Here is a 13,559-nt window from a genome sequence, read left to right on the forward strand (position 1 = left end):
CTCAATGGGAGTGGTGACAACTCGCCGAAAATAGGCGGATTTCTATTTCGGAAGAGGGAAGTAACCCAGTGCGATATATGGACATTAATGTTGTTACAGCGCTTAACACAGTTGCCCCACAGCGACAAGATGCTGGCTCATTTCAGCCTTGGGTAACTGTCTGTATAGAGATTGCACATCCTCCCCGTGTCTGGAGGGGTTTTCTCCAGACACTCCCGTTCCCCCACCCCCCAACTCAGAGGATGTGTAGTTTAGGTGGATTAGCCATGTTACACTGCCCGTTAATTTTGCTGGTTGTTGAGGTGAGGTTGATGATGATATGAGAGGGGGGCGTCCTGGGTGAAATACTTTCCTGAGGATTTGGTGCACGCCTGTTACTCTGAATGAACATAGAACACTACAGCACAAAGAGGCCCTTCGGCCCACAAGTTGTACCGATCACATCTGTACCTACTAAGCCATAGACTTATCTATCACCCCCAATCCCATTAAATCCCATATACTCATCCCGACGTCTTTTAAAAGACCCCAGTGAGTTCGCCTCCACCACCACCGACGGCAGCCAATTCCATTCACTCACCACCCTCTGAGTGAAAAACGTACCCCTAACATCTCCTCTGGACTTGCTTCCCTGCAACTTAAATCTCTGTCCTCTCGTCGGGACCACTTCAGTCCTGGGAAATAGCGTCCGAGAATCCACCCTATTCCACTCAACATCTCATAAACCTCTATCACGTCATCTCTCAACCTTCGTCTCTCCAGGGAGAAGAGATCTAGCTCCCTCAACCTATCTTCATAAGGCATGCCTCCCAATCCAGGCAACATCCTTGTAAATCACCTCTGCACCCTTTCAATAGCTTCCACGTCCTTCCAAGAGTGAGGCGACCAGAACTGCGCGAAGTACTCCAAGTGGGGTCTGACAAGGGTCTTATAAAGCTGCAGCATTACCTCCCGACTCCTAAACTCAATCCCTCGATTAATGAAGGCCAGTACACGATACGCCTTCTTGACCACATCCTCCACCTGCGAGGCCGATTTAAGAGTCCTATGGACCCAGACCCCAAGATCCCTCTGCTCTTCAAAATCGCTAAGACTCCTACCCTTGATATTGTATTCCTTGAACCCTTTGGTCCTGCCAAAATGGACCACTACACATTTATGTGCGTCGAAGTCCATCTGCCACTTCTCCACTCAGTCTTGCATGTTGATTATTCAACGCTGCAACTTCTGACATCCCTCCAGGCCATCCACAACACCACCAACCTTCATATCGTCTGCGAACCTACTAACCCATCCCTCCAGTTCCTCATCCAGGTCATTTATGAAAATGACAAACAGCAAGGGTCCTAGAACAGGTCCCTGGGACACTCCACTGGTCACCGACCTCCTATTTTCCCTCTTGAGTATATTCCTGTATCCCCTGTACATCCCGAGGGGATTCCTTGATTCCAGCGGCTTGTACCTGGGCCGTGCCTCTTCTTTTCGCTGTCAAAACTCAAGAAGTTTTGTCATCCAAGGTTTTCTGCTTCTGCCAGCCTCGCCCTTCACCCGAGCTGGAAAACACAGACCACGAAGTTTAGCTATTTGTCTTTTGAAGGCTTCCCACTTGCCGGAGGTCCGGTTGCCCTCAAACAAACTCTTGCAAGTTCCTGCCTAATTCCATCACAAATGGTTTGGTACCAATTGGGGCTTGCACCTGCGGACCAGTTTACATAACTATTTTATAGTTAATAGGACTATGGTCACTGGTCCCAAAGTGGATCCCCATCGATACTTCACTCACTTTCCGTTCCCTATTTCCAAAGAGTAGGTCAGGTTTTGCCCTTTCCCGAGTCGGACCCTCCACACGCTGCCTGAGGAAACTTCTGTGAACACACTTGTTGTGGTGGAGCTAGTGCCATGCTCAGCCAAAGGAGAAGATTAGAAGTTGTTTGTTGACAGGGAAAGAACGTTCAAAGGTTCAAATTAGACTGTGTGCTTTGCTCTGATCCAACACGGTAAATTAAATGGACAATTTACAGCCTGATGATGTGAGTGTGGATGGCTATAAAACTACAGATAGTGTGGGGACGTGAAGGAGAGGTACAGGAACAAAGAGTAGGTGAAGAGGACAGAAGAAGAGGACAATACATCCCGCAATGGGAATAGAGGGACTTTGTAAGTGGGGTGACTGTCTGAGATAGGGGCTATTCAGATGGTTGGGACTATTTCATAGAACCATAGAATCCCTACAGTGCAGAAAGAGGCCATTTGGCTCATTGAGTTTGCACTGTAAACAATCCCACTGAGACCATATCTCCACAGCTCCATATATTTACCATGGTAATTTCCCTGATACAAAGCAGCAATTCAGCATGGCCCACCAACCGAACACACACTGTGGAAGGGAACGGGAATACGCAAAGGAAACCCACGGACACGCAAGGAGAACGTGCAAAACCCACTCAACATTCACCCCAGGGCGGAATTGAATCCGAGTTCCTGGCGCTCTGACACAGCAAAACTCACCACTGAGCCAACATGCTGCCCTCCATTGAGTGTGTATGATACAAATTATTGAGAGGGCAGAGAGAGAGAGAGACAGGAGAGAGAGAGAGAGCTGTTATGCCAGAAGGTGGGAAGTAAAGAGACCAATAAGGGGAGGGCTTTTAAGTAGAGGAAAGAATTCCAAAATTGGAAATGGGCCAAAGATTCTGAAGTGGGGAATATCGAGGTAGAGCTCCACAAACTGAGGCGGCTTGGCTGGGGGTGGTTTGTTCGACAGGCCAGCAGGACTGAGGGAAGTGAGTATTGAGGAAGGGCTGTCAAAATTTGAGCGAGAGACCAGAATTTTTGAGGTATCGGAAAATTCGGCTGGAAGACGATGAACGAAGGTGTGGGGGAGGGGGGTGGGGGGGCACCCCACCTTGAGGGGGAGCAGTTTTGTCAGAAAATAGGCATGAAATGACTCATGAATAAAGGCACAAGAATCTACTGCAGTTGGATTGCATGGACTCATTGGAGTGTCTGTAGCAATCGCTATTTCTTTACAGAATCTTGCAGCGATATCGATTGAGGAGCTAAGGAACAGACGCAGGCCATTCAACCCCTCTAACCTGCTCCCCCATTTAATAACATGGTGGCTGTGCTGAAAATAATCTCAAATTTATATTTCGCCTGCGCCCGACAACATATCATTGCCTTGCTTGCCAGGAATCTATCTAAACATGCCATTACCGTGTTGGAAGTGTAGGCAGGCAAGATGTTTTATCGCTGTAATTGAGACTTACTAACCTTTCTGGTCTTCAACACTTGTCTGAAATGCTTCAAACGGATGTACACATTTCCTTAAATGAAGAGCCCAATGTTGAACACAATGCTCCAATAAGTGCTGACCAGTACACAGTACAACTGAAGAGCAACCTTCCTCCGTCTCTATTCAATTTCCCACAGAGTAAATGCTAACATTGGAACGATCGATTCGCGACAGTTCATAAAGAGACCATTCAGCTCGTCGAAGCTTCATCAAATTTCCTAAAGAGGATTTTACCCAGGCTCACCACCCACCCTATCACCATAAACCGTGCACTCACCACGGCAAATCCACCAAAGCTACTTTAGATACCAAGCGGCAATTTAACATGACCAATCCACACAATCTGCAAACCTTTGGACTATGGGTGCAAAGCGGAGCACCCGGAGGACACTCACACAAACACGGGGAGAATGCACAAAATCCACACAGACAATGAACCGAGGCTGGGAATGAACCCAGCTCCCTGGCTCTGTGAGGTATCAGTGCTACCCACATAATACTACCTTACTTCATTTCTCAGCGTGCCTGCATGCTCGTTTTTGTCATTCCTACTCTTGGAACCCAGGCTGATCTGCACCACTGTGTGGAGAAATTATATTTTGTTGTTGTCTCTTATATTGCTTTTAAAATGTACCAATCTACTTATCTTTGTGCAATCACAAACCTTAATTCCTTCATGTAATGTATTCAATCTCTTGGAGGGTCCTTATTGTTTGATATTCTTTAGGGTTTTTTTGCTGATGCATTGCATTTAGCGTGTAACATATTACATTGCTGTATTGGCTTGAGGTACGGAATCATATTGTGTTGTATTAGATTGTGATGTGGAATCAAATTTTGTTGTGTTCGATTAAGATGTGGAATCATATTGTATTCCATCAGATTGTGATGTGGAATCAAATTTTGTTGTATTAGATTAAGGTGTAGAATCATATTGTGTTGTATTTGATTAAGATGTGGAATCACATTGGATAGAGGCGAGCCGGTGGATGTGGTCTTTCTGGATTTTCAGAAGGCGTTTGACAAAGTACCTCACAAGAGGTTATTGCAGAAGGTCGGGGGACATGGAGTTGGGGGTAGGGTGTTAGCGTGGATAGAGGATTGGTTGTCAAATAGGAGGCAGAGAGTCGGGGTCAACGGGTGCTATTCGGATTGGCGGATGGTGACTAGTGGAGTGCCCCAGGGGTCGGTGCTGGGGCCTCAGCTTTTTACCATTTATATCGATGATCTGGAGGAGGGAACCGAGTGTAGGGTGTCGAAATTTGCTGATGACACCAAGATTGGGGGAACGGCAAATTGTGCGGAGGGTGTGGAGAGTCTGCAGAAGGATCTAGATAGGCTGGGCGAATGGGCCAGGAAATGGCAAATGGAATTTAATGTTGGCAAGTGTGAGGTGGTCCATTTTGGTAGGAAGAATGGTAGGAAAGACTATTACTTACGTGGCGAAAAACTGCAGCAGGTGACGGTGCAGAGGGACCTCGGGGTCCTTGTGCATGAGTTGCAAAAACCCAGCTTGCAGGTGCAGCAGGTGGTCAGGAAGGCGAATGGGATGCTGGCCTTCATAGCGAGGGGGATTGAATATAAAAGTAGGGAGGTCTTGCTGCAGCTGTATAGGGCATTGGTGAGGCCGCAGCTGGAGTACTGTGTGCAGATTTGGGCGCCACACCTGCGCAAAGATATTTTGGCCTTGGAGGGAGTGCACGGGAGGTTTACTAGGCTCATACCGGAGTTGAGGGGGTTGAGCTATGAGGAGAGGCTGAATAAACTAGGCTTGTACTCGTTGGAGTTTAGAAGAATGAGGGGAGATCTCATTGAGACGTATAAGATGATGAATGGGATGGATAGGATTGAGGTGGAGAGACTCTTCCCGCTCAAAAAAGACAGTAGGACTAGGGGGCACAGCCTCAAGATAAAAGGGGGGCGGTTTAGAACGGAGTTGAGGAGGAACTTCTTCACTCAAAGGGTGGTGAATCTCTGGAATTCTCTGCCCGTTGAAGTGGTGGAGGCTGCCTCGCTAAATATTTTTAAGACGCGGGTTGATGGGTTTTTGATAAGAGAGGGGATTAAGGGTTATGGGGAGAGGGCGGGAATGTGGAACTGAGCCACGACAGATCAGCCATGATCTTATTGAATGGCGGGGCAAGCTCAAAGGGCTAGATGGCCTACTCCTGCTCCTATTTCTTATGTTCTTATACACTCATGGAAATGGGCAGACACCGAGATATATATAGAGATATATAGATATATATCCAGTCAAAGAAATGGGTTGTGAGGAATAAAAGTAACAAAGTCTGAGGTATAATATGATTGCATAGTGAGGTTTGAGAATGAATAATTAATAAGAAAATAATAGAACATGATTGCAGATTACCTTGTTACCAAAAGTCACCTTCTCTTTCTATTACAAAGGTTAGCACCTTACATTCAACAGAATTTCCAAACTGCAGGAACAGTACAAGGCAACTCTTTTTGTGTTGTTAACGAAAGATCTGGAGTCAGGCACAAGTGGTCGCGGGCAGAGCAAGTTAATCTGGAAGTATTTACAACAGAGACAACGTTAATTGAGACGAATGCAAGATGTGCCTGTTTTGGATGTTTTTAAGATGGAGATTTCACTCCCGTGTGCGTGTGCAGCATGATATAATTATCGGGGGGGTGGGGGTGGCAGTGGGGAGGTGGGCTTCACTGAAAGATGCAGAGCCTGCTGCAGCGGAATCTCTGAAGAACTGTTCTCACCGCATTTGCTTAAAAAGGAAAGTGCTCCTGGCCTATTCTGAGTCTCCTTTGATTTGCTTGTAAGAAATCGGTGATAAAAGTATCAAACAATAACAAGTGATGAATATATTCACACATCTTGTCAGAGGCTTTCACATCCAAACCAGTTCTACACTCGGACTGTGCCCCAGACAGAACAATGCGGACGGAATAATCACAGTGTTATGGTCAGACAGACACACAATAAATCTCATACTCACACATTGTACCAGATGCAGAGCTGGTAAGAGTGAAACATGCACTCACAGAATTGATCAAAGACTGATTGATGAACGGTAAGAGTGACACTCATATACTGTGCCCGAGATAGGGCAGGACTTTCACATACAATATGCAAGTCCATATGAGGAGTGAGTCATGCATTCGCACACATCCAGACAATGACAGATATATAATACAGCCCTCTACAAACACTGTGCATCAGAAACAGAACCATAAGGAACATCCTTCTTGCTTTGACACTGTCTTGGCTGGTTAGAAGTTTATAGGATTTTGTGTGAAATGCTGCTTTGATCAGAGCTGGAGTACTCTCTACAGTCTGGTCAGCTCACGGTAGGAAGGATGTGGTTGGAGTAGAAAGCGTGTAGAGGTGATTCACCAGGGTGTTACCCTGGGCTGGCCTAAAGAGATCACCCTCATTCTTCTGAACTCCAACCAACATCCTGCTCAGTGACTCAGTCTCGCCTAATGTCAATGTCATCGATATCTCTGCACTCACTGTGTTCTGAAACAGATATCAGAGGGCTGCCTCCTGGTTTGAGGATTATTGGATTGAGATGGAACCTGATACTGTAACTAAGAGGAGAGACTCATGAACGACAAAAACATCCCCAGGAAAATGAAGATGTTCTCTGCACTGACAGAGTCAAATTTGAGCAGACAGCTGGGCATGGCACCAAACCTAACCCCCACCATCACCCAGACTGTTTAAATATTCCACACCTTTTGTCAGACAAAATGTGGTTGGATTGAATGACGTTAACTAAAGCCATTTTTTCAGCGAGTGTGATTAATGTCAGTCTCCGTGGATCCGCTTCCTGTCACTGGAGGGTTTCCCTCGTCTATTAATAAGTGATTCCATTCAATATGTTATCCCACACAGTTACTGGGACGGTCAAATCCGTCACTAGTAGAATCAGCGACCGCAGACAGAGGGAGAAAAAGATCAGAATCTGCAAACAACGGACTGGAACTTTGCAGCAATGGATCAGAAACTGGGAACAATAGACAGGAATATTTCAATAATTGACAGGAGTTTAACCGAGGGTTTTTACTGGCTTTCTCTAGATTCGATATCATTAGTATCTCGTATCTAATGTATTCTCTTGGTTATTCAAGGGGTTTACTACCCGATCTTGGCTATTGTTGCTCTCCCTGGTAAGTTTCTATGTCCAGTTATTAATTCAATTCACCCTGTTTCATTTTATTACTGGTCTTACGCACTTGGCCTTAGTTGTTGTTTCTTTAGAATATCTGTATTCAGTCACTAACCCGACTGATGAATGTTTCAGTGTATCTGGTGTTCCATTTGCTCGGCTTTGCTCCTATTTGCTTCCCCAGTCAGTCTCTACATCAGCTATTGTATTTAAAATCCATCTTTCATTCCATTCCTCATCTTGTTATTAAATTATTGGGAGGATGGATTTTATTGTATTCAGTTCCACTCCCATTCCCTGTTCCCAGCCACAGACTCCAGGAGTTTGCCTGGGGTGGGGCATTCGAACGGATGTGTGTTAATCTCTGAGGCCCTGATGGAGGGGCAAAGTCGGTGGTCCTGATGGGGGGACTATTGTCAGGGCTCCATATAGGGACTAATGTCTGGATCCTTCTGGGGGAATAATCTTGTGAGTCCTGATGGGAGAATAATTTCAGGGGTCCTGGTTGGGGCATGTTATCGGGGTTCCTGATGGGGGATGATTGCCTGGAGTCCTGATGGGGGGTGTAATATCGGGGACACTGACAGGGGAATAATGTCAGGGACCCAGATTGTGGGAACTATCTGGGACCTGATGGGGGAGTAATGTAGGGTCTCCTGATGGGGGTCAATGTCGTGGGTCATGATGGGGGTGTAATGTCAGGGTGACAGAAGGAAAGTTATGTGGAGGGTCCTGATGGGGGGATAATGTCGGGGGCCCTGAGGGGGATGTAATGACTGGGATCCTGATGGGGATGAAATGACTGGGATCCTGATGAGGATGTAATGACTGGGGTCCTGATGGGGATGCAATGACTGGGGCTCCTTATGGGGCAGTAATGTCGTGATCCTTCTGGGGGAGGAATGTTGTGGATTCTGATGGGTAATTAATGTCAGGGGTGGTGATAGTGGAGCAATGTCAGGGGTCCTGATGCTAGAATAATTTCGGGAGTCCTGATGGGGGAATCATTCCAGCTGTCCTGATGGGAGAGTAATGTTGTGGGCCCTGATGGGGGAGCAATGATGGAGGGTGTATTACGGAGAAATATCAGTGGTCATAATGGAGAAGTAATAAAGAACAAACAACAACAAAAATTCCAGCAAAGGAAAAGGGCCTTTGACCCTCCAAGCCTGCACCGATCATGCTGCCCAACTTAACTGAAAAAACCCTACTGTTCCGGGGACCATATCCCTCTATTCCCATCCTATTCATGGATTTGTCAAGACACTCCTTAAAAGTCTCTCCTGTATCCGCTCCCACTCTGTTCCCCGGCAACGTGTTCCAGGCACCCATTACTCTCCCTGTGAAAAATCTACCTCGTATATCTCCATCAAACATTGCCCCTCACACCTGAAACCTGTGCCCCCGAGTAATTGATTCTTCCTCCCTGGGGGCAAAAAAAGCTTCTGACTGTCCACACTGTCCATGCCTCCCATAATCTTGTAGACTTCTATCAGGGCGCCCCTCAATCTCCATCGTCCTCATCAGAACAAACCAAGTTCCTCCAATCTCCCCTCATAGCCAATGCCCTCCATACCAGGGCACCATCCTGGTAAATCTTTTCTGCACACTCTCCAAAACCTCCAATCCTACTGGTCCTGTGGCGACCAGAATTGAACACTCTACTCCAAGTGCAGTCTAACTAAGGCTCTATAAAGCTACAACATGACTCGCCAATTATTAAACTCAATGCCTTGGTCATTGTAGGCAAATATGTCGTATGCCTTCTTGACTACTTTCCACAGTGACCTGTGTACCTGTCCACCCAGATCCTTTGCCTATTAATATCTTAAGGGTTCTACCAATTCCTGTATATTTCCTACCTGTATTAGACCTTCCAAAATGCATCACCTAACATTTGTTTGGATTAAATGGCTTCTCTCCACCCACGTCTCCAACTGATCTATATCCTGCTGTATCCTCTGATGGCCCTCAACACTATCCGCAAATCCGCCAACCTTTGTGTCGTTTGCAAGCTGACTAATTCATCCAGTTAAATTTTCCTCCAAATCATTTATATGCATTACAAACAGCAAAGGTCCCAGCATTGATCCCTGAGGAACACCACTTGTCACAGCCCTCTATTCAGAACAGCACCCTTCCACTGCTACCTTCTGCCTTCTTTGACCGAGCCAGTTTTGTATCACCTCTGATCCCAAGCGACTTCACCTTCTGCACCAATCTGCCCTGAGGGTTCTTGTCAAAGGCCTTACTGAAGTCCATGTAGACAACATCCACTGCCCTACCCTCATCAACCATCTTCGTCACTTCCTCGAAAAACTCGATCAAGTTGGTGAGACACGGCCTCCCCTTCACAAAACCATGTTGCCTCTCACTAATACTGTCCGTGGTAAGTGTGTGAGAGTGTCAGTGTGATAATGTGTGTGTACGTGTTTGTGTGCTGCCGTATCTGTCTGTCCATATCTGTTTGTGAGTTATAGCATCAGTGTTTGTTTGTGTGTCTGTGTGAGGGTGTCTGAGTTTGTGTGAGCATGGGTGTGAACGTGTTTATGTGTCTCCGTGTCTCAATATAAGTTATAGTGTATGTGTGCGTGTGTGTGTCTGTGTGTGTGTGTGTGTGTGTGTGCATGTGTGTGTGTATCTATGTGTGTGGGTGGGTGTGTCTGAGTGTGTGTGTGGGTGTGTGTGCGTGTGTGTGTTTGTGCGTGTGTGTGGGTGTGTGTGTGAACGAGTGTGTGTGGGTGTGTGGGTGTGTGTGTGTGCATCTATGTGTGTGTGTGCGTGTGTGTGTGTGTGTGTTTCTGTGCATGTGTATGTGTGTGTGTGTGTTTGGGTGTGTGTTTCTGTGTGTGTGTGGGGGGAGTGTGTCTGTGTGTTTGTGTGTGTGGGTGTGTATTTGTCTGTGTGTGTGGGGGGGGTGGGTGTGTGTCTGTGTGTGTGTGGGTGTGTGTGTGTGGGGTGTGTGTGTGTTTCTGTGCGTGTGTATGTGTGTGTGTGTGTGTGCATGTGTGTGTGTATGTATGTATCTGGGTGGGTGTGTCTGAGTGTGTGTGTGTGTGCGGGTGTGTGTGCATGTGTGTGTTTGTGTGTGTGTTTGTGGGTGTGTGTGTGTGCATGTATGTGTGTGTGTGCGTGTGTGTATGTGTTTCTGTGCATGTGTATGTGTGGGTGTGTGTGTGTGTGGGTGTGTGCGTTTGCGAGTGTGTGTGTGTGTGTGTGTGTGTGTGTGTGTGTGTGTGTGTAAGAGGGTGTCCTTACCTCACTCAAACAGGTAATTGCTTCCCTGGCTAAAGTATAATTTCATTCTTAATTTCTCTTGCTCACAGTGAACATAATCACAATTGTGACCCTGAGGACCAGAAACTGCGGTCTCTCCAAGTGTGTCACTCGTTACCTGGTGGCCATGTCAGTGGGGGATCTACTGGTCGTTATCCTTGACTTGTTAATGAGACACATCCCCATTGTCTTTTTTGAACAATTTTATTACCTGAAGTCCATGCTCGTGTGTAATATCCACGCCGTCCTGCTTTATTCCGCCACTGAATGTTCTGTCTGGTTCACCGTCACTTTCACCTTTGATCGATTTGTGGCCATTTGCTGCCCCAAGCTGAAAAGTAAATATTGCAGCCAGAAATCGGCGGCTGTGGTTCTGGGAACAGTGACTGTCTTGAGTTGTTTAAAGAACATTTACTGGTATTTTATGTTGTTAGGTGAATATTTGCTGGGGAACGACCCCTGGTTTTGCAATTACAAGTGGGCAGTTTTGTTCTCTCCAGCTTGGTCAGCAATCCAGTTCCTCCACAACATCCTAAACCCGTGTCTCCCATTTGTCCTGATTTTGCTGCTCAATGTTCTCACCGTCAGACACATTTTACTGAGCAGCAGAGCCCGCAGGAGACTCCGGGCTCACAACAGTTGGGAGAACTCCAGGGACCCAGAGATGGAGAGTCGAAGGAAATGCATAATTTTACTGTTTGTTGTCTCAGCCAATTTCATCGTGTTATGGTCAATACTTATGTTATATTCAATATGGAGCAGGATGTATTATTTGGGGTATAAGTCTGTCTGGTTAGATTATTTTGTTATGGAATTGGGCTTCATGCTGCAGCTCCTGAGTTGTTGTACAAACACTGGGATTTATGCCGTGACACAGACTCAGTTCAGGCAGCAGTTGAAAAATGTGCTGAAATTTCCCTGTTCAGCAATTAATCAATTCATTAATCCCTGATGGGAAACCTTGTATACAAGACGTCTCTCTCTCTATCTTTCTTCTGATTGGGCACTCAAACCACCCAAACTCATAAACCATCCACTGATTGAACACATGATACACGGCAAAGCTGATCTGCTCCCCAACTTGTGGCTACACTGGTCGATGATTATGGCTCTTGTATCAAACGTGACAGAAATTGACTGACTGACCGAGTGAGGCCAACTGACTCAGCAAATAAAGCCTTCTAAATGACTGAGTGAGGCTGACTGACTGACCGAGGGAGAGCGACTGTTTGAATGGGTGAGTGTGACCGACTGACTAACCGGGTCTCACTGACTGAGGGAACGAGGCTGACTGACTGATCCAGCAACGCTGATCGAGGCCAACTGAGTGAAGCCAACTGACTTAGCGAGGCCTTCTGACTGACTGACCAAGGCCAACTGGCTGAGCAAGTATGGCCGACTGACCGACGGAGTGAGACCAACTGACTGACCGAGTGAGCCTGACCGACTGAAGGAACGAGGCCGGGTGACGGACATACGATGACGACTGACTGAGGCTGACTGAGTGAAGTCAACCGATTGACCGAGTGAGGCTGAGTGATATGCCATGCGCGGCCAACAGGCTGACTGGGTGGGGTCGACTGGCTGACTGAGCATGTCTGTCTGTCTGGCTGACTGACCAAGCAAGGCCGACTAACTGACTGAGCGAAGGGTCACAGACTGACCAAGTGAGGCTGTCTGATTGACTGAGTGAGGCTGACTGCCTCAACAAGGGGGACCCAATGACTCATGGGTGGCACGGTAGCACAGTGGGTTAGCACTGCTGCTTCACAGCTCGAGGGACTGAGGGTCGAATGCCGCCTTGGATCACTGTCTGTGAGAAGTTTGTACATTCTCCTCGTGTCTGCATGGGTTTCCTCCAGGTACTCCGGTTTCCTCCCGCAGTCCGAAAGGTGAGTTGTTAGGTAGATTGGCCATGCTAACTGGTCACTTAGTGTCCAAAGATATGTAGGTTAGGTGGATTGGCCATGATAAATTGTCCCTTATTGTCCAAAGGTATACTGGTTAGGTGGATTGGCCATGTTAAATTGCCCCTTATTGTCCAAAGATGTACTGGTCAGGTGGTTTGGCCATGCTAAATTGTCCCTTAGTGTCCAAAGATGTGTAGGTTAGGTGGATTGGCCATGCTAACTTGTCCCTTATTGTCCCAAAGATGTGAAGGTTAGGGGTGGATTGGCCATGCTAAATTGCCCCTTATTGTCCAAAGATGTACTGGTTAGGTAGATTGGCCATGATAAGTTGTCACTTAGTGTCCATAGATGTGTAAGTTAGGTGGATTGGCCATGCTAAATTGCCCCTTAGTGTCCAAAGATATGCAGGTTAGTGAGGATTGGCCATGCTAAATTGTCCCTTTAGTGTCCAAAGATGTGCAGCTTAGGGTGGATTGTCCATGATAAATTACCCCTTAGTGTCCAAAGATGTACTGGTCAGGTGGATTGGCCATGTTAAATTGTCCCTTCGTGTCCAAAGATGTGTAGGATAGGTGGATTGGCCATGCTAACTTGTCACTTAAGTCCCCAAAGATGTGTAGACTAGGTGTATTGGCCTTGTTAAATTGTCCCTTAGTGTCCAAAGATGTACTGGTTAGGTAGATTGGCCATGCTAAATTGTCCCTTAGTGTCCAAAGATGTGTGGGTTAGGTGGATTGGCCGTGCTAAATTGTCCCTTAGTGTCCAAAGATGAGTACGTTAGGTTGATTCGCCATGCTAAATTGTCCCTTAGTGTCCTAAGATGTACTGGTTAGGTGGATTGGCAATGCTAAATTGTCCCTTAGTGTCCAAAGATGTGTAGGTTAGGTGCATTGGCCATGCTAAATTGTCCCTTAGTGTCCAAAGATG

General features: G+C 46.7%; 1 protein-coding gene across 1 annotated transcript; it reads left to right on the forward strand.

The window, feature by feature from the left end:
- The first annotated feature begins 7,272 nt into the window (after positions 1–7,272).
- Positions 7,273–11,674, forward strand: LOC145361903 (putative G-protein coupled receptor 139). The gene is given in 2 exon segments (XM_080217891.1): positions 7,273–7,447; positions 10,773–11,674. Coding segments are annotated over 2 exon segments (1,077 nt in total).
- Positions 11,675–13,559: the final 1,885 nt, after the last annotated feature.

The sequence above is a fragment of the Carcharhinus amblyrhynchos genome, chromosome X (genome assembly GCF_965287045.1).
Source record: "Carcharhinus amblyrhynchos chromosome X, sCarAmb.v2.hapA, whole genome shotgun sequence".
NCBI lineage: Eukaryota > Metazoa > Chordata > Chondrichthyes > Carcharhiniformes > Carcharhinidae > Carcharhinus > Carcharhinus amblyrhynchos.